The 26805-nt window shown below is 35.8% G+C and overlaps 1 protein-coding gene across 27 annotated transcripts in view; it reads right to left on the reverse strand.

Moving 5' to 3' along the window:
• The window catches only part of Nrxn1 (neurexin 1), a 1070033-nt gene that overhangs the window by 570773 nt on the left and 472455 nt on the right, over nucleotides 1-26805 (reverse strand). For all 27 annotated transcript variants that reach the window (XM_029531581.1, XM_029531578.1, XM_029531577.1 and 24 more), the window contains one exon: nucleotides 3897-4019. In XM_029531581.1, the coding sequence (XP_029387441.1) occupies nucleotides 3897-4019 (123 nt within the window). The remainder of the gene's footprint in view (nucleotides 1-3896; nucleotides 4020-26805) is intronic.

The raw sequence follows: 26805 nt of genomic DNA on the forward strand, positions 1-26805 counted from the left end.
AATGTTTTTGTTATAATGAACCATTAAGATGTGTTTGAAATCAAAACGTTCTTTGCCTTTTACCTTTCTTTTTGAAAACCCAGATTGTCTCCTTGCACTGGTCTCCCAAGTACTTTAAAGATAATCTCTGTGCCTGGACCATGTTCCTCAAACTTTTTCATTTTAGATAACCAGTCAATCACAATGCATTAATTCAGTGCACACTTGGTTCTGAGAAGAACACAAGTGTTGTCCACATACTACGAAGCCTCTGGCTATGCTATTTAAGTAAAATACTGTTATTTTCTTAGCAATTCTGAATTTTCATATAACTTCATTTTGTTTTTGTGTTTCAGTTTTTGTTCAATGTCCTTAATACTGCTTTGTTACCAAAGAGGGTAATTATCTTTAATAATTTTCAAGCTTAAAGCTCTAAGCCATCAGCAGCATTTCATTAATAAGCTATATAGTATAGGGAACATTAAAAGACTGAAAATCATCGAGGCTTCATTATTGATGATGTTGACTTTTAAAATTCTTTATAGTAGCAAAAATCAGACTTGTAAGTTAGTTTGCCCCAATACTAAAAATGAACAAATTTTTATTTACTGAATGAGTTAAAACCATGAACAAGTGAGGTTGGTGGCTCATACAAGATTAGAAGGATGCTGATTATCAGATATTAGGAGGGCTAAATAGGCAGAGGATATCACACACACACACACACACACACACACACACACGTAAGTGTATATAAGGGTAAAACATCTGAAAAACTTTGTAGATACAGTTTGAAAGATTTACTAATGATGTGGGGATGATTTCAAGTGTGAGTTAGTGCATACAGGGTTTCTCATGTTCAGTGAGGGCACAGAACAACATACACACACAGCACACGATCACAGGATGTTTATAAGAAGTAAGGAAATGAAATACACTGACTCTCCCCCTTCTGTCATTAGACACTGTCTATCTTTGGCCCTCTCTACTTGAAATTATTACTACCCTCATTAACTGAGGTGAGTTTTAGACATTCTCAAGAGCAAAAAAGTATATCTTCCCATGCTCAACAAATAGGAATAGAACTACTGTTTCTTTACTATTTTGAAAAGCTACAGGGTCTTATATTAAGGGTCTCTAGTACTTTATTCCTCAAAATTACTTCTGTTTATAATATGCTATTTAATAAAAGTCCCATTTACTTTCCTGATTCATGTGGCTTCAAGTGACCACTATATATATATGAATGATTGCTCTATGTGCATGTATGCCTGCATGCCAGAAGAGGGCATCAGATCCCAGTATAGATGGTTGTGAGCCATTACTATGTGGTTGCTGTGAATTTAACTCAGGACCTCCGGAAGAGCAGACAGAGTCATTTTTCCACAATGCATGCATTTTAAAAGGAGTGAGAGATATAGGAGAGATTGGCGAGAGAAAGAGTAAATTAAGTTATTTATATTTTAATTTAAAGTAAAATAAATTTTAAACATAACCTATATTAACCAAACAATTAAAAGAAAATGAAGAGGGGGAAATTCTTAGACATTCTTCTCGGCTCTTATAATAATGGCATTTCAATAAAAGATAGCCTACTTCTCTTTGAGCCTCAGTTTTGTCATCTTTAAAATGAGAATGTCTTTGCCTTATCTGTTTTCCGGGCTAAAAGACACTAGGACAGAACAATATTCTGCTATTAATTTTGCACATGTTGCCCTTGACGTCTAAAATTCAAGGCCATGACTTTAAATCCTCTGCTTCAGCAACTAATGTTAAAAATTCCTTTCTCTTCCAGGAACTGACCTTAGCTAAAGCCAGCTGACCTCCGGCAGACAGCCTGCACTAGGTGGCTATTGCAGAGCCTGCTATGAATAACGATTGTATTACATTTACACCATTGTTTTTCTTTTTACATTCATTACTTTATTTTTTCCTTTTATTGAAAATAGATTCATTTCTCACATAATACATCCTGATTACAGTTTCCCCTTCCTCTACTCCTGCCAGTTCCTCTGCACCCCAACCCCCACCCCATCCAGATTCAACTTCCTTTCCTTCTCTCATTAAAAAAGAACAGGTTTCTGGGGGATAATAATAAAATATAATAAGAGAAAACGAAAACAATTACATCAGAGTTGGACAATACAAACAGAAGGAAAAGAGCCCACACAAATAAGTTTGCAAACACTGTGTCAGCACTGTGCAACAACCCCTCCTGCAAATAGCTTAAGCGAAACACATGCCAGGCTCCCCCACAAACAGGAAAAAAAGCAAGATAGTCACACATACTGATGAAATATATGAGAATGACAACTCCATGAACTTGTGGTTCACTTCCTTAAAGAATGATTTCTTCAAACTTTGTAGCCTCATACATGTCACATTGACATTGAGAAAGTTTCTCTTTGCTTAGCCTGGGAAGCCCTTTGGAATTCCCTATGAAAGGGACACATCTTGGGCACATAAAGACCCTTCAGGGCATTGTGCTAACATAATTACTGAGTGCTTTCTCTACAAAAGATAAAGGAGCTGATACTGTGCTGTGCATTCCTTCCCAATGATTAGGGGATGTGGAGACTCCTCTGCCATTGGGTTCCCTAAGTGTCGAGGACAAAGGTTTACACAGCTCACCTACTTGGGTTACGACTATAAATCTAGAATAGAGCTTGACATCCTGAATGCTAGAGTTCAACTCACAAGCTAAGTGACAAAAAACAAAAACAAACAAAGAAACAAGAAAAAACAATAGCTCATGATAGCCTAAAACAATGAAATAAAGAGGAAAAATAGAATTTTCTCCTGGTCATCAACAAAATGCATTAAAAACAAGGGAGTAAAGATAAATTGGCTTCTATGTGACTTCAATATTTTATGAAGCACTGAGATAGTCACCAAACCACAAAATTAAAATATAGTATAATTTCTTGAGTAGAAAGAAAAATGGTATGGCACATATGTTCAACTTAGAGAAATATTTAATAGGCTACTTATTAAATGCAAATATTGATAGACAAATTGGAGGGGAAATACGATGGATATAACCATCACAATATATACTAGTTTGGATTTGAAAAAGCATCTGAAACTTAAAAATAGAAAAATAATACATATAAATCTATAATTATATATGAATAGCTCAAAAAAGCCAGTGCTACTTGAGTGACAATGTTCCACCCCCAACAAGAGTAACTAAACAACAAGACTAACAAAAACCCTGGTTGTTGATCAGGTGAGTCCAATAGATTGTATTCATATGTACAGATATATGTGCATAAATTATAATAATTACAGAAGAGAGTATGATATTGGGAGGAGTGGTGGTGAACTGGCCCCTTTTATATCAATTTGACCCAAGCTAGAGTCACTTTGAAAGACTGAACATCAGTTGAGGAAATGCCCCTGCCAGACTGACTCCTGGGCTGGTCTGCAGTGCGTGCTTGATGATGGATGTGGGCGGGGTCATCTTCGTGTGGGCGGGGCCAGTTTACTGTGGGAGGTGCCACTCCTGGGCGAGTGGTTCTGGGTGCTGAAAGAAAGCAGGCTGAGTGAACCATGTCAAAAAATATCAAAGCAGAAAACAAAATAAAACAAACAAACAAAACAAAACCTTCTTCTGCCTTTAGGTTCCTATTTGAATTCCTGTCCTGATTTTTTCAATGGTGAATAGACATGTAAGCATAAGTGTATTCACTTTGGGGTTATCAACATAACTGAAACCATACCTAAGACAGTGGGGGATAGGAGAAGCTGGAAGAGAGTGGAAATGATATAAATACATACTACCCATGTGTAAAATTCTCAAAAATTAAATAAAAAAAAGAAATATAACATTGATGATGATGATGATGATGATGACAACGATGATGACGAGGACGACAGGACGACGATAAAAAGGTAATGGGGACCAAAGTATTTACCTGTCATGGCTTGTTGATCATCCACAGTTAGCTTTAAGCTTTTTCCTCGCCGAACCACACGCACTGTGTGCCATTCATTATCATTGAGGTTATAGCCAGCAAAAAGGGTCTCAGGACCTTTGCCTGTAGAATATGCCAAACAGTCATTATGGGCAATCAGAATCATACAAGAAAATGAACCTTACAGAAAGTGTGAGGAAAGAGAAAAAGGAAATGGGGAAGTAAGATAAAAGAAAGAAATGAGAGTGGGAGAGAGAGAGGAAGAGAGAGAGGGAGAGGGGGGGATGTGGAGGGGAAGGGGGAGGGGAGGGAGGGAAGGGAGAGGGAAGAAGGAAGAGGGAAGAGGGAGGAGGGCGGAGAGAAATTGGGCCAGTTTTCAAGCCCAATAGAGATAGCAAGCAAGGAAAATGACAAGTTAAAAGACACTCAGGTGTGACAATTTTAGAATTTTTAGCCTTTTGCATTAAGACAAGAGAATTAACCTGCTGTCATAAATAGGCACAGTCAATATAGCATTGGAAACCTTCCCACATTTGCATGTACAACTTTTAAAAGGATATTTTTAATGATACTTTTCTTAATAGTGTAGGGGTTAGCTTCTGGTTGCCAGTAACACACATTTTTAGATGATTGGATAAAGAAGCAACTGCACCCTAGTAAGAACCTCTGGGTATTTTCTGTATGATGGTTGCTCTTCAGATCTTCACTTGTGTATCTCCAATATTCAAGAAGTTTCTGGGTTTGTCAGCCTCTGAAGTATATGTGCATGTCTGTCTAAAATCTAAGTCTAAAGAAACATCCCAATAAATAAATGGTATGTTGAAAGTCTTCGTGTATGGTGGGGATGTTTCTGGATACATTAGAATAATAGTGACTTGGAAAAAGTAGACCAAAGTAGAGAACACACGGTTAAAGGCCAGGGGCTGAGGTGGGGCGTTGCCAGCTATCGGAGATAAACAATAAAGGCCAAGAGAAAGGAGGCAGAGGATAATCAATTAATAAAGGAATTTCCAAAGGATGTGTGCACAGAATTTAAAAGGAATATATTTAATGAAAATTACTAAGGCAAGCAAGTGGGACTATATCTGTGTTTAACTTAAAAACAAGGAAAATGTTGACGTAATTATAATTTTAAAAACATTATTTCATATGATAATTTAAATAAAAGTATTCAATGTGATGGTTCATTTAGCAGAATATGATGTTAAGCATGTATTATTTTGCTTAATGGATTCCCCCTTTTTAAAGCATTATAACTTGCAGGAGCATTAATACCGTGAAGGGCCTGAGAGCATTTGCTTTCCTAACTTGCTACTGGTAGAGGGCCAGCAATGTCTTCCACAGTTTTCTTCACCAAATCCTAAAGTCAAACCAGTTAACATAGGGGATCATAGGAGAACAAATAAGAGTGTGAAAATATGTGCAAAGAGAGAAAGAAAGAAGAGACTGTCAGGGAGCCTAGGGGAGGAATTCTCAGTAGGCCACTTACACAAGGTCATTGCTAGCGATGACAACCACAGACTCATCATGTAGCCTCCAATTTCAACTTTATGGTGCTACTACCTATCAAGATAAGTCTTGTCTTCCTTTGTTACTATGTCTTTGGGGCTTAAGAGGAGACAAAAATATAAGCTAGTCTTTTTCAAGGGAATTGCCTCAATTCTTTACCCAGTGTCAGTCATCCTTAAGACTTAGAAACCCTCTCTTTGTTTTTCTATACAAGACTTAGATTACACATCCTGGTACATGAGCTAAAACTATTCTGTAAAGAAAAAGTTATCAGGAATTAATCACTGAACAACTAGAAGTCTGGGAGTTCAGCATCTGCAAAAATGCAGGGAGACCAAATGTTGGAAGCGAATCCCAGGATCAAAGCTCTTTAGGATTTCAACAGTGAAGAAAGGGATGTTTAATAATGTCACATCAGCTTTGTATCCTACTGGCAACCTGGCTCATGCTTAGTTTTGATCTTTGAGAAGAGAATATGTCATTTTAAAGGTATTTTTAGAAGGGGGATTTTTTTCTTAGAAACATATGCTTCTGAAGTGACTCTCCTCCAGTTCTTTTAATTTTAAATGTGTTTTGTCAGAAAAAGAAGCATAAAAATGAGCTCATCCTCATCCCCCATTCTAGACTTCATCTTGCAGAAAATCATAATGCTTAATCTATGAAACTGCCATTTCCATAACAACAGACACAAAATCCAATTAAAAATAAACCTTTGCTTCACAGAAATCTCTGTGGGCCAACTTCAAACTTCTTTCTTGCATTATTAAAACTGTGAGCAGATTGATTTTAGAAGACAAGGCTCTTAAAAATTCACTTGATAGTCTCATTTCCCAAGGAGGGTGCTCACTTAACATGAAATGTAATGAGAAGTGCACTGTGCTGAGAGTCAAGAATTTTGTTTCTCAGCCTTTGATTTGCTTCTGCAAAGATGAGACCAGTGAGTGCATGCTGTGTACCACACGCCTTACTTCGTCTCTACATTTTGATCAACTTGTCGATGTGGAGTTGAATTTGTACAGAGGCATAACCACTGATTCCAAGGTCACACGGCTTAAAAAGCAGCCAAGCTGAGTGTGTTCCTCCATGTGTCTACTCCAAACTAGAATAAATACGCTTACATTATGGAGCTTGCTGGCATAGCAATGCGACCCTCTGCTAGCAAGCTGACTTCTAGTCCCCCCTCCCTGTTTCTAATTGAAGAATGTGGGGACCACACCCTGTTTCTAATTGAAGAATGTGGGCATAAGATTTTCCTTGTGGTGGCTTTGAGTTTCTTCTACAGAATAACCACACGGTTAGGACAACCTCTACATCCATGTGTGTAGCCCAAAGCGAAGGAGAATCTTTGAACAGCACATTAACCACATAGGGAGGCTAAAATCAGTGCTACAAATGACAAAATGTAGGAAGGAAGGACAGATCTCTCCTACAATGAGTAATAGTCAAAAACTTAACTTCCGGTCTTCTCAATCTCCACCCATAAAGCAAGAACTTCCTAGCTGATCTCTCCCATTCATTTAGACCCTCACATCTCTTAGATATTTAAAAATGCATGAAATTGTTAAAGGTGTTTAAACAGGTGAAATTATGACTGCTAAACTGTTCATCTCTTGACAAACTCTTAATAGCAAAATTATGGCCACTCAAGCTGTCAATCATCTGAATTCCAATGAAAGGAATTTTATCCTTTGAAGGTACACAAACATGCCTCAATTATGCTAACATAAGTCCTTCAGGAATAATATGTGTTGGGGCCCAAACATTTGTGAACCCCATTCTCTCATGTTGAGTTCCAAACATCCAATACAATGGTATATTGAAATGTGGAGTGAAGAAATAATTAGGTTTAGAAGAAGTCATAAGATGTGAAATCTTCATCTTTGTTTGTTTGTTTGTTTTAAAGTGTCTCTTCCACAGAAAATGCTGTTTGGGCATTCTGAGAGATGTAAGGAATCCCAAGGAAGAAAGTGTTTCCTTACAAAAGAGAAGCAGGTAAGCTCATTTGGGTGTGTGTGGCTGCTGGGAAAAGGCAGCTTTATGCAAACCAGGAAGAGCCCTGGTCAGAGACCAGAACTATCTAGGACTCCAAAAGGATGAGAAAAAGTTGCCCTCGCTATTATATTTTGTTGCAATAGCTTTAGTGGAATAGACACAACCTTTTAAGAAAGTACAACATAGTACTTCTTTTGTGTATACAATAAATTTACATGTAATTTTGTCATTTGTTTTTATTGTAACCTACTATTTAAGCCATGGGGGTTTTTTTTGTTTGTTTTGTTTTGTTTTTTTATTTTTTATTTTTCGAGACAAGGTTTCTCTGTATAACCCTGGCTGTCCTGGATCTCACTTTGTAGACCAGGCTGGCCTGGAACTCAGAAATCCGCCTGCCTCTGCCTTCCAAGGGCTGGGATTAAAGGTGTGTGCCACCACACAGATGTTATTTTAAAAAACAAATATAAGGAATCAAATCTAGTAGGAAGACATGAATTCTAAGTTTCAAAGGCAATAGAGAGTAGAATTAAGATTGATTGGAGATCTTCCATCTTCATTAAAGCATCCTTTCTACAGAAAATGTTGCCTGGACATTCTGAGAGGGGTAAATGAAGGCCACTGTCCTCAGCAAAAAAAAATTGCAAGATTGTATCAAAATTTAGCTTTATAGTCTGTTATTTCAAAAAGTTAAAGGAACAGAATTGTGAAGAAAGGGAAGAGAAGCTCACAGAACTATCAATAGTTAGAGAGGTTGATAACCAAAGGGACCAAATGTCATCCCCATGGTCACAGCTACTTAGCTGAAGAACCTAGTGCTCCTGGATTCTAGCCCACTAGCCACACTTCTGGAATAGTGATTTGTAAAAACTTTTGCCTATTATATCAATAATGGTATTTTATCAATACTACCATATGTTACTATATTTTGGTCATCAGTTGCTGCTTGTGCTACTTCAAACATGAAAATTAAGCAAAAAATATGTGCAATTTTATTAATGTTGGTTCCTTTGACCAGAATTTAATCTAAGCTATGGAACAATACAGTCTGTCATACATGTTGCATAAAATACCCAGCTTTGAATTCTAAATGTCTCAAAGACTTACCTTTGGGAAGCTTAAAGTTAACTTTAAGGTAAGAGAGACAAATGAAGGTATGAAGGGTGTGTGAGAGAGACAGGGAGATGGGGGGAAGGCAAGGAGGCAGGGAGGGGAGGGAGAGAGAAAGAGAAAGAGAGCCAGAGAGAGACAATGTGACAGAGAGAAAATGAGAATTTCAGTTTTCATTGTCAAATCAGTGTGACCTTAGATCTTTAAAATCTTTAGAAGGAGGTGAGGTATTATAATTCATACTTTTGACAGAGTACAAGGGGCAGAAAACTAGATTTTCATCTCCAGTCGGCTATGCACTGACTCTCTTACCTTGATATTTCTTCCCTGTTCCTATTGTCCATGTTTGATATAAGCTTATAAGGAAACTCTCGTGGGGGCTATGTTAAAACATTCTTCCTTGAAAAGAGCAGGCAGCTCTATAATACTTCTCTTTCTCTGTGAAAGCCTTAACATCATGATGACATCCTCTACAGTTTGAGAGCTTTCTTACTGTTATTAACTCAAATATATTCATTTTGACCTGAGTGGAAGGTGGAAGGCTAGAGAGAACTCCACAGAGGAGTGGGTTTCTTGTTTGTTTATTTGTTTGTTTGCTAAAATGATTAAATTCCAATGAATCCAGGACGATTTTGATAAGTGAGAATTTTTGATTATTATTTTTAGTAGTCAAGTGATAACTTTAAAAGGGACATTATAATCAACCTGATGGTCTCATGAAATCTCAGCATAAATAGTCACTAAATGTTCATCTGGGACCAAGAAGTACTGGATTTCATAACCCAGAGTTGTGCATAGGTTATTGAGTGCATTAAATCACAGTAAAGGTTTCCTGTGGTGAAATCACAGAGAAGTTTATGGGACTCTTTTTTTTTTTTTTTTTTTTTTTTTTCAGTTATGGTGGAAGTGGGTTTCTCTCTCCCTGGTCAGAGAACTGGGTCGGAGAAGGCACAGATCTGCAGACTGACCTGGTTGGTTGTCCTCCATTTTATTCACAATGAAAGCTCTGGCATGTGAACCTCCAGGAGTGAACTGTGACAGTAGCTTTTATCACTGCTTTTTAAACTAATTATTTTTCCTGCATGTATTTATGCAAAGGAGCCATTTTAAAATGCAGAAAAGAGGAGTTGCCTGGTTCCTATTCTGAAACATCAGGAATAACCTAAAAGTCTTGAATGTTTCTGAGTTGTGTTTATCAGCTAAGCCAATAGCAAGCTCAAGTCTCCTTTCCCATCAGCTACCTCATCAAAGGCCATTGAAGTTGGTCGCAAATAATTCTTTACTTTCAAGATTATACCCAGTTTATAAAAAATATTTTGTTGCTAAGTCTTCACAATTGCCTTTGAAGATCACTGATTATTCTATAGAAAGTACATAGTGCTGAACTCTACTGCGTGAAGCTTGTATTTACAGGTCCTGGGTCATGTATTGTTTTACTCTCTAGTTACAAAGTCCAAGTGTTGAAGATCTGTGAGGTGCTTCCCATTCTCATGTGAGAAGCATCTTGCTGTCTTATTTTATTGTCAACATGCTATGGAGAAACTGCTAAAGATCTTTGCTGTTTCGGCAATAAGATTCTTTTTTTTTTTTTTTAATTTTCCTTTAAAAGAAAATTTTGTTTTGTTTTTCTTTTCTTTTTTTCTTTTTTTGATTTTTCTTTTTAGCCTTTCTCCTCAATCCCTTACTTGTAAGTTATTTTCTTAAACCACTCTAGATTATATTTTAAAGTTATGAATATAAATTAATCATGTAATAGCCAAACGGTTTAGTGACAAAAACAGATTTCAAGTAGTGTCCAGTTAATGAACACCATCTTGCATTTTGAAGACAACTGCATGAGGTAGAGCTGATTTACCTGAGGATCAAATACAGTGTGAGAAGAGGACCTAGATTTGGAATTCACGTAATAAAGTCACCTAACTGCTCAAACTCAGTGAGAGTCTTTGACCTCACGTCATTGCTCTACTCATCTCACTCAGAAATCTGCAGCAACTCTGTTCTGTATGCATTTAAAGTAGCTATTCCAACACTGGGCAGAAGAATCCGTGAAAGCCACAGGCAGTCTCAAAGCTGTAAACATTTTACTGGCATCACTGAAGGAGATGTATACTTTCTCGATAAATGTTCAAATGTGAAGACGTGTACCTTTCAGGTATAGCAGTATGCATAGTACAATAAGCTTGAATTTGGAATTTGAAATGTCATATTCACTATTTAACTGAATTGGTTGTAAAACATTCACCCTATATATGAAAATTAGTTGAAAATATATTTGCAGATGAGCCACAAATTGGCCAACAAAGATGTCTTATGGGAGCAAGACATAATTACATGATACTAACTTCAGATATTTTAAAATTGAAACCATATGGGCAAATATTTTGTTAATGCTTACGTGGTTTATAAGCAAGGGAATGGGGATACAGAGAAGCAATGGAGGACACTAAAACTAAAGGTGTGGAACTTTCAAGGAAGCCAGAAGAGAAAAATAAAAATAAAATTCACAACTGCCTCTGGAACTGAAAGGTAATATAGCTGGATCGAGCAAATCCAAGCTTTTTTGTTTGGACTTTTAATAAAATTAGGCTTGTGTGCCAGAAGACAGAATTATGCCACAGCTTTTCTCATTGTTTAGGTAGCTATCTACCACTAGTGATAGATTTCAAAGATGTCAAGTATACAGACAGGCCGTCTCTTTCAGGCACTTAGTCTCTTAATCACAAAATACAATTTTAAAAGTATTTTATTAATTTTTTATTATGTGTGCATTTGGTGTTGTGCTTGCATATATGTCACTGTGAGAGTGTTGAGTCCCCTGGATCTGGAGTTGCAGACAGTTGTGACCTGTCGTGTGTGTGTGTGTGTGTGTGTGTGTTGGGAAATGAATAAGGGTCCTTTGGAAGAACAGTCAGTGATCTGAGCCAGTGAGCTATTTTCCCAAAAACATCAGCATTTTTCCCTTGTAACACTACCTAGACAGCTCAATCAGCTTCTACAACAAGATCACTTAGTAAGCATGAACACTTTTGGTGCTCTTTCTGCAAGTCCATCAACTAAACTTTGTAGAGATGATAGACAGGTAGAACCTGTATTCTAGAAATGATTCACCTACAGTCGCCCTGTTGTTAGTAGTAGGTTGTGTTTTAGCACAGCAGTCTGGGCTAAATATTGCCACCAATGTGAAAGAAGATATTAATATTTCCATAATTCAGAAATAAAGTCTGAAAGGCAATGTATTTACCTTACACACACAAATTGGCTGTATATTCATATGTGACTACTATATTCTTTAAAACTATTAAATTGCCTATAACACCCTTTTATTAAACTAGAAATATAGAGAAGGTTTAACACCAGGACATCACAGAACTATGAGAATTCAATAATGATTCCTACTATATCTCTCTCTTGTATAATTATTCTTCCTTATTCTGGGTTGCATAACACATTTTCCTATTCACTTATATTTAGAATATGTACTTTGTGGCTAACAATGATGTCAGTTTTGGCAAAGTCCTGATTATCATTCTGAAGGATCTTGTATCCTACTAAATCAGGGATGGAATATTTGTTGCTGATCAGAGTGACTATGTCCAGCTGGCAAGCCATAGTGTCACTATTGTAATTACTCAAGTTTGCATGCACTTTTGTTGTTGGTGGGGTTTTTTTTTGTTGTTGTTGTTGTTGTTTTTTTTTTTTTTTTTTTTTTTTTTTTTTTTTTCGAGATAGGGTTTCTCTGTGTAGCTCTGACTGTCCTGGAACTCACTCGGTAGACCAGTCTGGCCTCGAACTCAGAAATCTGCCTGCCTCTGTCTCCCAAGTGCTGGCATGTGCCACCACTGTAAATAGTCAAGTGTTTTAGAGTCAGATATTCTTGTGGTTTAGAGTCATTGCTGCCTTGATTCAAAGGTGACCTTAAGTATGATAATTAGTTTAAGTGTATTGCCCCATGTTTTAACATCTTTCCACATACAAAAAGAAAATTCACAAACTAAAAACAAACAACTAAAGTGCTTAAAAAACACAAAATCTAGAATGCATGAGTTACCTTACTTTTCTTCAACTTTAGAAGGTTTCATGTTCAAGTTTGATATTTGTGTGCCTATGTGCATGTATATATATGGTTAAAAATAAGTTTCCATCTGTATCAATTTCCTCAGGTGTTAAAGACAGGGGTTACTTGGCAATTCACTTAGCAGGAACCTATGGGAGGCTGGAAGCCAGCCTTGTCACTGTGACAACGCGGGGATGGAGAAAAGCCCTGGAAACAGGCAGACATGGCTGCAGCCCAAAGCCTGAGTCATGGTTCTTGGCAACAGAACTTCCTATTGAAAAATAGGAAAATGACATGAGGTGTTTCTTGGGTGATTATTATGATACCCACAGCCTGTCACTTGACTTCGTTATTAGTTTCTAGTTAGAAACTAATAACTAGTTAGACCTCTACAAAAAAAAAAAAAAAGCAACCACACACACACACACACACACACACACACACACACACAAAACAACAACAGCAACAAAAAAAAAAAAACAACGAAAGCACTAAATTATTTCTTAAGCAGCTCCGTTTTGCCTTCATCTAATTGCACTGAGTTGGGAGAGCGAGGCTTCACTGTTTTTCCTTCCCCTATGAGTCAGCAGGAAAGTGTAATTGCAAGTTGAAATTAGCCATGTATATCATATGCCTCCACTCTTGCTGCTTTCTGTATTACCATGGGCCTAACAGACTACATAATTTGCAGGCTTAGTACAAACTGAAAACATGGGGCTCTTGCTCCAAATGAAGAATCTAAACCTAGGGACAGGACAGTACTTTCCTTAACATGGGGTTCTCCCTGAGATGGGTCTTAGGTACTTCAATAAATTGTATATTTAAGAATATACACACAATGAAAAGTTGAACTCACTCTTCACACACTGTCTCCATTTAATGGTGTGACCTGTTGGGAACCCAAGAGCTGCCCTTGGTCTGTCCTACTGGTGTAGATGAGTGCAGTAACAACTGGACTTGGTGACAGGTTAGTCACCCTCGAAACCACAAGTTGAATGGTCAGCTGAATCAGGTTACTGCAATCCTTGTTCTATTTCTCCTTACGTTCTCTTCAATTCAGTCAAGTTTATAGTCTTTGGGATGATTCAGAGTGACTTATATAGGGCTATTTGCCTTGAGAACTAAACAGTCACAAAGTGCTTCACGAAAATATTTTTTTAAATCCCTTCCTATTAAAAAGATGTTGAGTAAATAACATAGAATCAAATATTAACCTTGGCTTCCCTGTGCTTCAAAATCTGAACACTGTCAGCTGAGAAAAAGAATTTTATAAACACCCACCAAAAAAACCAGGCCACTTTAAGTTTATGGTTTTGTGTTGATTAAATTGTTACCCAAAATCTTCTTTTCTGCTTCTGTTTTTGGGGAGCAGGTCGCGGGAGGGTATAGGGAACTTTTGGGATAGCATATGAAATGTAAATGAAGAAAATATCTAATAAAAATTGTTTAAAAATGTTATATATGTTAATCTGGAGCAGCTATCTTGATGGAAACTTGGGCAAAGTATTTGTTTCCAGATGCCTCTTTCGTAATCTGACCTGTAAAATATGCTAATAAGAGAAATCACTCACATACAAAGGAGCTTAATGCATTCCTATCACTTAAAGCAACATCTGCTGTATGGTGGTTTCTCATGATAATAACTATTATCAATATTATATTGTCATTAACTTCTGAATGAATTTGAAAGCTCAGGAATATCTGATAACTTGGAGAATGTATGTTACTGCTTTTTGTTCAGTGCCTTGAACAATAACAATTTGCTAAGAAGGGTTATTTTTGTTTTTGTTTTGGAGACAAAGTCTCTCTATTTAGTTCTGATTGTTCTGGAACTCAATCTATACACTAGATTGTCCTGGAACTCACAGAGATCCACCTGCCTCTGCTTCCCGAGTGCTGGAATTAAAGATATGTGCCACTATGACTGGCTAAATGGTTATTTTTTTTCACATTTTGTGGGAATTTTATTCTGGTAAATGAGCTTAAGACAAATGATAAATTAAAAGCAACTCTATAAGCTTTAAACACTTCTATTCACAAAGATATGACATTATCTATGCCGCCTGTTTTAATGTGTAGAAGTATGGAATATGATAAATCCTAAGGCTGGAGACCTTGGGTAATTCAACAAGCTGATAACTGTTTGGACACATTTTTTTTTTCAATTAATTTGAGAATAAACTTAATATGTATGACCTAAGAAAGCAAAAGGACCTGAGACCAGTAGTTAGTAAGTTCTAGATAAAAAGAAGCTAATTGGCTTAGGTACTACAGAAGCTCAAGTCTTCATATTTAATTATGAAACAAGTAAGCAGATATGAATTTTGTTTGCAGGAATTTTTGACATTTGGGGAATTGGAAAAAAATGCCTCAAGGGACATCTCTTCACCACAGTTCCTTTGTTCTATTATAAATTTCACTGTTAACAAGTTTCTCATCTCCTGTTCCCTTCCTGGCTAAATGTCATCAAGTCAATCTGGGAAAGTAAATAAATGAAGTTTAAAACATCTACAAAAACATTTGAACTCCTGCATTTTGATATTGATTGTACCCATTTATGACAGATCAGGATAATACCTCTGGTGTAACTATTTTTCAATGGGAAAGGCATAGAGTTTAAAAATATATTCTACCTTTCAAGTATATAATTATATTCACAACAGTAAAAAATTTTCACAAGTTTAACAAATATATTGCTCAAAGAATATTTCAAAAATAGCTCTCCACAGATCTATTCTAGCTCAACTTAGAAACATATAAATATATACAATAAATAAGCCAGTTATAAATGAAACTAAAAAACTTGGACTGTGATTTTATTTTAAGAAAAAAAGTTCATTTCCAAGAAATGCTTATCACATAATAGGACAGCTAGCAGATATAAAACTAAGTACTGAAGAGCTAACGTGCTTTTGAGTAAATTCAAGAACGTTTGTTTTTCATTTAGTTGAAGAAAGGTCATATTGATTTACATTTCTGTCTATTTAAATGAATCTTATATAGCACCTGTTCTAATTTTTAGAAATTAAAATGTTATAGTTATTACTAAGTATGTGAAGATTTATTAATATGTAAGCAGACATTTCATAAAAGGGGATAATTATGATCACAATGTAAAGATTTGATTAAATAAGTTTTGTTGCATGAGAAAACCATTGTAATAGATATAGAATTTATTTTTTCATACAAATGTAGAGGGCAGCATCTATTTTGTATAATTCTAGAATACAAGTTTGACTTGTGCTTGCTTTTTCTGTCTTCAGAGTTCTCATTCTTATGTTGACTGCCATTAATACCAAGGCTGATTTTATAATATTTAACTAATCCTCAGTATTTGGGGAATGTTCTTCAATATGTTTTTGTTTCCTAAAATAAAAGGTGAAAAACATAATTAAGTGCTTCTTTCCTTGAGTTTTTCTTTAGTCTTTGCTTTCTTTGTAGGGGAAGATGAGTATGGCACCTACAGCCTGTGCCTCCGTGTTAAATTTCTATCACTGGCTTATTTGCAGAGAAAGCACATGTTTTAGGAATGTGACCAAAAGTGTGTTCTTTTAAGATGATTCCTTTTGTTCCAGTCTTCCAAGACTGCCTAGGTTTAAAAGCTGTGAAAAAGATTCCCATGGCACTGAAGATAGTTATTACCCAAGAATAAGAGACAGAGAAACAGAGAGAGAGAGAGAGAGAGAGAGAGAGAGAGAGAGAGAGAGAGAGAGAGAATAAAATATTTCACAATGACTGCAAAATCTTTCTTTACTAGGATTTCAATACACAATAAAAGGGAGTGACAATTTGTTTAATTACTATCTAAGTTTTAGCCCCTAACTTTAGTGCTGTTTTTCCTTTTAACAATTTGTTTTGGTAAAATTTTGGAATTGCTTCTTTCGTTAAAGTTGTCTTTGGATCAGAATCTTCTGATGTGAACAGCTTGCCTTATTCTCAGGAAGGGATCTTGCAGAGTGATGAGACAACTAGTGTAATGATTGCTAGAAAGAAAACTTTTTCTCTCTATCCGTGTGGGTTGATTGGGGACACTGCAGAAATGTTACCAACGTTCACTACCAGCACTGGCTCCTGGCTGGTGTTCCTCCCTAGAAGGCCATAGGCAGTGACAATGTACATTCTCTGGAAACATCGAGAAGTATCTCATCTGTGGATCTACCCCTTTGGTTTCTTCCTTAAAATCATTTTCACAAAATCATTTGAGAAAACTGATAGCAGTGATCCACTGTGATAGAATCTAGTTTTGTGTGTCTTCCCTGTGTATCACTGATTGGCTTAGTATTCTAGAATTTCTTTAAATCGTTTTGCCATAAAATGAGAGAACAAATGAATCTTCAAGATACTGTAAGTCATTTACAATTGTTTATAATACAGTGCTAAACTTCAACAATCTGTGTAGCGTGGTCTACCTGCATAAAAACCATGTATCATAGACATGCTATCACACTCTTGGCATGTATTATGCAAAATGAGTTGTGATAGCAGTTGATATGTTAGTAAAAGTTTTCTGTAAAGTTTGAAATTACTTCTGAATATTTTCTGTTCCACAAAGCCTCCAAATGTGACTATTATTTCAAGTTAAGAACCAAATGTATTCTTAAAAGACATGTATGGACTACAGAGATGACCCAGCCACTAAGAGTATGTACTGCTCTTACAGAGGACCTATCATTTCCCAATATCCATATCAGAAAGCTCACAATTGCCTGTTACATCAACTTCTGGGCATCTGACACCTGCTTCTGGAGTGTTTGGGCACCTGCAATCATATGCTCACAAATCTACACACAGAAACACAAATACACATAATTAAAAATAAAATAAGTTTAAAAAAAATACTTATTCTGGTTATTTTCAAGAGTAAAAATAAAAAAGAACTTTTTATGTCAGTAAATTTAAAATGTATGAATATATTACGTATGTAGGCAAAATCATGCTAAAGAATACTGAAATTGGTTTTAATTATATTTTTAAAGAATATATACCTTTAATTTTGACTGTGGTCACATTAAAAGGTAAAGAAAAAAATCATTACATGAATTGGAAAGTGAGCATGATCACCAGCAAGACTCTGCTGAGGGACCCTGATAGAGCGGCCTCCTATGAGGCTAGGCCAGTGCCTGGCAAACACAGAAGTGTATGCTCACAGTCAACTATTGGATGGAGCACAGGGCCCCCAATGGAGGAGCTAGAGAAAGTACCCAAGGAGCTGAAGGGGTCTGTAACCCTATAGGTGCAACAACAATATGAACTAACCAGTACCCCCAGAGCTCGTGTCTCTAGCTGCATATGTAGCAGAAGATGGCGTATTCAGTCATCATTGGGAAGAGAGGCCCCTTGGTCTTGCAAACTTTATATGCCCCATAGAGGGGAATGCCAGGGCCAAGAAGGGGGAGTGGGTGGGTAGGGGAGAGGGAGGGGGAGGTATAGGGGACTTTGGGGATAGCATTTGAAATGTAAATGAAGTAAATACCTAATAAAAATTGAAAAAAAGTGAGCATGATGAACAAAAGCAAGAAATTAAAGTTCCTAGCACCTCACCAACAGAAAGACACATTTCCAGCAATTTTAGAAAAACATTCTCTCTCATTCCCTCCCTTCTCTCTCTTTCTGTATCTCTATCTCTGTGGGTCTCCCTGTCTTTCTCTGTTTGTCTGTCTGCCTGCCTGTCTTTCTCTCACTCCCTCTCTCCATTACTGGAATAGAACACAAGAATCTACTACAAGAGACTTCTATGAGCAGCTAGTCTATACCCTCAGTAGAGTGTTATTTCTTACACCTATTGGCTGAAATAATGTTACTTAGTATATTATATAATTTAAAGAAATTTCAAAGTATTCTTTGTAATATGGAATTTCTGAGCTGATTTACTATATTAAATATTTAGAAAAAATAGTTGCATTTATATAAACAGGACCTATTTAAATACTTCAAAATTCATCACCTCTGGAATTCTGTTCAGGATTCATATGTGGTTATTAAAATTATTTCATAGTTTTATGTTATTGTACTCACTGTCATGGTTTAGCTATTTATTAGTCTGCCTGTATCTACACTATTTATGAGGTGAATAAATTTATATTCTAGAAGAGTTTCAATAATTAAGTCAAGTTCTTTCATTTGAAAAGAACTTTTATAACTCATAAAATACAGAGTAGAAGTTTGTTACTTGGAGGTGTCAGTTGGGTTTGGTGTTATTTTATTTTTACATTAATAAACTACTCTACCCCTTTTTATATGGATATATATCCTAACTTCTGGGCATTTACATATACAATTATTCAGAATTCTTCACATTTCTCACCAGTGAATGAATATCTGTATTGGAAAATTTCTGATTCTAGTTGTGTATCTCATTATTCATGTACAAATTTCACTAGCACTTTACATCATTCTCATGTAAATTTATTTATGATTCTGATATTATTATACATAGCTTTGCCTCTTACCTTCATGCTTTTTTTTCTCTTCCTTCCTTCCCTTCTTCACACTTTTCTATATTTTTCACAAGTCTCACATGAACTAGATAGACCTTGAACTTGCTATGTACATAAAAATAACTTTGAATTCCTAGTCCTCTTGTTTCTACTTCTGAAAAACAGATCATGAGCATGTACAAACTGACTTTCTTATGTCGTACATTTCTAAAGCAAGTTTATATGTACATATATAATCTATAGAGTTTGAAATTCCATTGGTTTCAATAGTTCTATGTATGCATCAAGTATTACAAGTCTGTATTTAAGTTAAAGATTGTTTAAGTCAAAGGTAGTTGTGATGCAAAGTTATATTAGAATAATTAACAAGAGTACAATTGATAGAAATAAAATTATAATAATTTGAGTATTTTAACATTATTTTTGAGCATTATATTCCCAATATATTACATAGCCATCTTGTCCTTTGCTTTCATTGATAAGTTTAAAAATATTGTTCAATTCTGGTATCTGTCCTCTTTCTATTTAAATTACATTTTTCACTTGATTTACGTGACAGTGATATAGTAAAGAGATTTCCATCTTCCAAGTCATTTAATGGCCACAATGAAAATATTTTAGTAAAAAAAAAAAAGAAGAAGAAGAAGAAGTTCATAGCATTAGCATTTGTGGAATTCCAGCAGTCTCAGTGTCTGCTTTGAAGGTAGTGTACCATGTTGTAGCATGTTTTCAAGCAGGCAGATTAGAACAAGAGTGGCTAACCACTCCTTAGCTCATGAGGCTGTAATGGCAAGCTTTGTCCAGTGAGATACTAAGAAGTAAATAGCACACTCAATTCTTCTAGGAGAGTTTAGACCCACGAGCACACATAGTAAACAGAGCAAGAGCAACAATGTAAACATTAAAAACAGGAAGCAGAGAACCAGCCATGAATGGAAACATTGACAAGAGAAAGGGCACCACCAAGAACAAAGAAAAGGTAGAGCTGAAGAGAAGCAGAAAAAAATAAGAAAAAAATAAAAGAAGAAGAAGAAGAAGTGACCAGGACACCAGGATGACAAAAAGGGCAGACAGCTTAACCATCATTATCACAAAATATTGAAAAGGGAGGTAGCAATCCCTCATAGTTAAAGCAACAGAACTCTTAACAATCTTTGAGTGGCTAAACCCTATTCAACCCCCAAAAAACTGCCTGTAATAACTGAAATTAATTCATATTGTATCAATTCTTATTGTCCTAGTAACAAACCTTCATCGTTAAGACTGACCAATAAAGCTATGTGTGTTTATTGATTTTATATTCATTGAACTTTATGATCATGATATTTATTTTCACATTGTTAGGTGAATATCTGCTAATGCACAAGTCATTAATTATGTGCATAACGCTGACAATGCTAGTTACTAGAGGAATATTTGATGAACATTTTGGGATTACTTTTATGTATTACTATCTCCTGGATATTAGATGCCAATTTAAATACAAGTTTTAGACACTAGGTTTTTGTTTTTGTTTTGGGGGGCTTTCTGTCTTGTTTTGTTTTGTTTTTTCATCTTATAGAAGTTAGCTCCTTATGAAACTGAATCATTATAAGGACAGATATAAGAAGAGCAGCTATTCCTACTATAGAAACAAAGAAAGGAAGTAGCACAACTTCCTTTAAAGCTAAAGAAACTCTAATCATACATCTCAATGAGACACCTAAAGCATTGCATGCAGATGTTCAAAGATCAGTTCTCTCAATGAACAGAATTACACAATGCAGTCATTTGGTGACACTTAATTATAAAAAAGAAAACTCCCATCTTATAGGGAAAAAAAAAAAGAAATATCAAAGTCAAAATTGGTTCTTCAAAAACTTTATAGATTTTTCTAGAATTTGGCCAAGAACAATTACCATTCAATAGTAAAAGAAAATTTGAATCCACTCAGCACTAATCAACAACTCTGCCTTCACTTTGTTTAAGGATGGTTCTTAGTGCCCCAAAGTCTTTTCAAGCATGTTGGAGCACTGTAGCTTTCGAGCAGCTAAACAATGAGATGGTTCATCACATTAGAACAAAGTCTTCAATCACTCACCTACCAATAGCTCTATCTACCTATGCAGTCATGTAAATACTCAGAAAAGACTATATATTCTTCATCCTACTTCCTCCAAATTTAAATGTGTAGATGATTCAAATAGTCTTCCTTCAGATTCCACTAAAGTTTGAGAGCTGTCTAGACTATGTCTTAGCTGATTGTTTTCAGTTAAAAACATATTTTTCTTCTATGTGTTATATTTAATTACTGTTAAAGTTCAGTTAAAAATAATTTGTTACCAAATTGTTTATCTTTCTTTCCTTTGTACATACATACCATAACAATAACAAATATTCTGCATTTTTCTTTTCATCTGCTTTCTCATCATTGTCATCTATCCTATATGCTAGTCAACATCAGTCATTCAGTGACAATTATAGATAAACTCTATAAAACCAACACTGGGACAATGAGCAGAAAACTCCATGTAAAGTTTTCTGCTCTGCAGGGACCATGCAGCTCAGAGCTTCATATTGCTGCTTCTCATTTGTGCTATACTGCAGAATATGCTCCTCTATTATTAAGTTGCTCTCCAAGTGACAGCTTGATTGCAGCAATCTAAAATGGCTTAAGTGCCTCAAGTTGACATTTTACATTCTTTTATTGCTTTCCATTTTTATCTACATAAAAAAAAATTGGCGATAACTAATATCCAGTTGATCTTTTCATTCTGGTGATAAAATGATAATACAAAGATCTTATTATCCACCCCAGACATCCATCAAAGTACATTTTCCAATAACAATGCTGCTCAAAATGTTGCTTATCTCTCCCCAAGTTGAAAATGAGGTGAAGTACTTTGCTGCAGATTTCTTTGTCTCCAGGACTTAGGTTTTGTGTTGTAAAAAGACTTTGAACTTTCACCCTTGACATTTCATCCACATTAATATCTTGTGCAATTTTGTTGTTTAGGCACCTTAGATAAATCACTTTGTTGAATAAGCCAAAAGGAACTGAAATTCTTGCCTACTGAAGCAATTGTTTTATCCCCAGTGACTTTTATTCTTGTACAAAATCAAGAAGGGGAGTAGGAGAAAGCCACAGTAGAGGCATAGAAAGGAAGGGGTAAGCTGGAGGATGGAGGAAGTAGCAGGGAGAGAGAGAGGACCAACACAGAGCACAAAGAGAAAGAAAAACGAAAACAAGCAAAGCAGAGACCACAGATAAATTAAAATCCATTTCTGAGGTGAGGGAGCTAGCTCAGTGAGTGAAATGCTTGCAGGCCAAGTATGAGGGACCTGAGCGTGGGTCTCCAGCATACACAGAATATCTGGGCACTACAGTAAATACCTATGGTCTCTATACCTGGACTTGGATCCTTCCATTTTGCTTACTAAGAACTAGTGGGTCTAACCAGCTACTGAGTTCTAGGTTTAGTGAGAGACTTGGTCTTAAAAAATGAAGATGGAGAACCATAGAGAAAGTGACTTAGTCTTAACATATAGTTTTACAAGGATATGTACTGGCTCTGACTCTGTCTGTCTCTTTCTCTCTCTCTCTCTCTCTCTCTCTCTCTCTCTCTCTCTCTTCCCCCCTCTCCCCTCCCCTCCCCCCCCTCTCTCTCTCTCTCACACACACACATACATTGACACACAATCAATTGCTCTAGTGGCTTTATGTCTTTCTGTAGGCAAGAAAAACGTTCTGTAGTTATGTCACTAGTATGGAAAAACAAAATCTATTAAAAGTATCAAGAAAAAACCAACCAAACAAAAAAAGCAAAAACACCTCATTAAGTAATTCCTATATCCACTTCAAAATAAAAGTGGTTATTTCTATGACCATTAGGACTTACCCATGGGTCATGAGTGTACATTTGACATTTAATTTTTCAAATATTTCCAACCTTCAAAGGTTATCACATTAACATTTCTCAGGTGCTTAACAAAATTATAAGTATCAAATAAGCAATATACCACCAAAACACAATTGTTTCAGGAAAAAGGTCATCTAATCACTTTGAACATATTGTGTAAAATTACCAGGTCTCCAGTTTGAAGTCAGGCTTGCTCGCTAACTCTAAAAGTTTCAAAAGGACTAGGCTTCTGTGATTCTGTAATGAATTAGGAGACAGAATGAGAGGAAAATTTTGTACAGACCCTAAAATAATGCTTTTGAAAAAATTTACATGGGACAGGAACCTCCATTTATATTTTAAGAGTATTAAAAGAACTTAAGCTATTAATAGTTCATACCAGTCAAGAAACTGCCTAATACTCATATTTTCAAAACATTATTTTATAGCCGATGACTGAGGCTTCAGCTAAAAACACTTTGTTCTTACCATATTTTATTATTATTTAGTTCATGTTATTATAGCTTTATGATGGTTTTTGGCAAGTGATTTAGAGCTTTTTCAATTAATTCAAATATTTTTCATCTTCATGTTAAATGTATGTGAATTCACAATTCTTCCCATATCTAACTGTATTAAGTCATCTTTACTTACCCAGAAATTATCTCCACTAAAAGGTGGTAGGTGGGCTTTTTTCTTTTGTGGCAATTGTATCACAAAATAAGTGCGTCAAGGCGTGGTTTCCACTGGAAATGCCCCTTTCCAGTCTCCGGCATTTGAACACTTGCTCCCATTTGGTGGCAATATGTGAGGAAAACCTGCAAGCTGCAGTCTTGGTGGAGGAAGCATGTCACTGAGGGCTAGTTTGGAGAGCTTCCTCCTACTCCCGATTTGCTCTGAAGGTAAAGATGTGAGGTTCTAGATTCCTGCCTCTCTCCCCATGGGAGCTCAGGCCTCTCTGTCACAGTGGACTCTGACTCCACAAGCCCTAACAAACCCTGCTCTTTCTAAGCTGTTCATGGTCCAGGTGCTTATCACACAGAAAAGTGACTGATACACTCAAGGTGAAGTAAGGAAAGGACCATCTTCCCGCTCCTTTATCCTGAGCAGAGGACAGAGGGGATCAATAGATGCTCACGTTTATCTTTCAGCTTGTGGATTTCAAACTGACCACACTCTAATTCTAAATTTCAGGTAGCAAACACATTTTCATACTGATGTCAGCAAAGGTATGGCAGTGAAGTCTGATGCATCTTAGAAACTTTTCCTTTACCATCAAAAGATTGACACACTAAAATGACAGTCACAAGACATGTGACAAAGTGAGTTCTTGGGATTTCAGTCCTTTCTCAGAGGAAAACCTGTCTGCCTGTTATAGAAGGTTCTGGAGCTGCATCTAGACTTGTAATGTTGGGGAGGAGAGGGAGAAACACAGCAGGTGTCTCTTACAGGGTAAGGTTGCGAACCCCCAGACACAGCTTCTTCTCTACTCACTAGGCTTCAATGGCAAAGACTAGAAAAAGAAAGATGGAAATGGGGGTGCTATAGAGAGTGCAGAGCAATTCTAAGTAAATGTACAGAAATCTATCTCTGGTGGCTTCTACTTAAGCAAAACAATTTAGAGTATGAGTCCTCATTGTATGGAAATCTGTTGTTGTTATAGACCATTTAGTGCCTGTGGTAGCTCTCTTAAAATATATCAGTTGAAGTGATTCATATTAATATTTCACGACAGTGATGTTATACAAAAGTGTCAGATAAGCTTAGGGCTCACAAAAGTTCTACAAATAAATTGCTCTTTGAAGTTCAACTGAGATGCAAATATTTCTAATTAATTTTTGGTTGACTACAAGGTGAAAGGCAGATGAAAACAGGTGAATGTTATTAGATGTGTAGATTCCTAACTATCCTGAAATTTGACTCATCGTTATGAAACTCACTAAGTCTGCCCACTGCTTTCCAAGTAAAACAAAGGAAAAAGAAAATGGGAATGTTACCTGGTCAATGAGTGCTTCTGCCAGTCACTACAGTTAAGCTAAGCCATTTCCACTCTTGTCTGAAGTGTGCACTGAAAGCTGTAATCCATTAATTTAATTCAAGTATTCATGTGCAATTTATACTACTTTTAAAAGGAAAAAAAATCACTAAGAGATGACAATCATTGTATTCAAAATTATTATTCAATGAACTTCCTAAAGTATGTAAAAAGACTGTTCATAGGACCATAGGACCACAGTCTCGTGGTATTATGAAGACTTGAGTCTAAGAAGACTGACATATATTCAATGTATGTTCTAAGTAATTGTTGCTAGAAAAGGAGGAGGAGGAGGAGAAGGAAGAAGAAGAAGAAGAAGAAGAAGAAGAAGAAGAAGAAGAAGAAGAAGAAGAAGAAGAAGAAGAAGAAGAAGAAGAAGAAGAAGAACAAGAACAANAAGAAGAAGAAGAAGAAGAAGAAGAAGAACAAGAACAAGAACAAGAACAAGAACAAGAACAAGAACAAGAACAAGAACAAGAACAAGAAAAACAAGAAGAACAAGAAGAACAAGAACAAGAACAAGAACAAGAAAGAAGAAGAAGAAGAACAAGAAGAAGAAGAAAGAATCACATTTGACTTGGTAAATGGGAATAATTGTCAAAGTGCACATTTTCATTTTATAAATTTAAAATGGAATGTTTTATTTCTGTTCTTAATACAAATAAAATGAAAGGACTAAATTAAGTAGATCTCAAGAAATGAGTATTTCACCACAAGAATTTTATCCAATTCAGCAGGAATCAGTAGTCTACCATTAGGTTAAGGTAAAAATCCACCTTTGAAGATAGCACTCTGTGGCTATAATTTCACCTGTCTGCACTTCTCCACACGCAGGCACCAGGCCTATGGAATCGGATCTATCAAACTTACAAAATTACTTTCAGCAAGGCATTCAAAAGAATGATTGGATAGGAGGTGATGCATACTTGAAATTGCATTGGGGTTAAAGACCAGAGAGATAATATTTAGGAATTATTTTGTTTATAATAATGTCTAAGTGCCTGGCACTCTTGTTTATATTTTATAATTCAGTATTTATTCAGTGACTTATCAGACTCACCTTTTTAGCTTAAAAATATTAACACACAAGAGGACAAATATGGATCACTTATGTAGAGGCTCAAGAATATGCAATAAAATACATTTTAGTAGAGAAGTTATTTTGCTTTTGCAATTTTTCCCTCAGAAAATGAGTTGTTGCTTCATGTAAACACAGTCATATATTTCAGGAGTCCCACCAATGCACAGGCAGTTTTCTTCCAGGGCCAGAGACCAGAATCTTACTATGGCAATGAGAGATTAGAGGTTTATTAAAATCATTTTATTACATAGCTAATGAATTTGTGGTCATTGGAAGAGCTTCCTTTATGTGGTCAGCAAAACCTGAAAAAGATAAATCTAAAGATTCACAGAAATAATTGTACTTTGTTTACTTATTACTTAATGCTGGGGCTCAAAATAAAACCACAGTCCTTGTATCTTTTCAGATCTCCATGAAAATTCAAATAAAACTCAGTCCATGCATCTTTCTGACTCATCATTTAGCATGCATATCACATATTTGAATGGTTTTAGTTATTTTTGTAGATATATGATCAGGATGTAAAAATTCATCATGTAAATTGTCTTAATAATCAAGAATGAACTCTCCTGGTTCATGATTTTCTAAGAGCATATGATAAGGAAGAACACACTGTGTCTATATAAATATTTGTATAAGTTTAGAACATTGGTTAACAATCCTAAAATAAGATAAGTTAGACATCTCTTTTATATATTTGAATTAAGTGATAGAAACAGAAGGAAATAAGGCCCATGGTATGTTTTTCTATTTATGTTTTTCTATTTAATTATAAAGGAAACTATTGGACCTCAAGATCTATCCAAATGCCTTCTG

The sequence above is a fragment of the Mus pahari genome, chromosome 18, assembly GCF_900095145.1.
Source record: "Mus pahari chromosome 18, PAHARI_EIJ_v1.1, whole genome shotgun sequence".
Taxonomy (NCBI): Eukaryota; Metazoa; Chordata; class Mammalia; order Rodentia; family Muridae; genus Mus; species Mus pahari.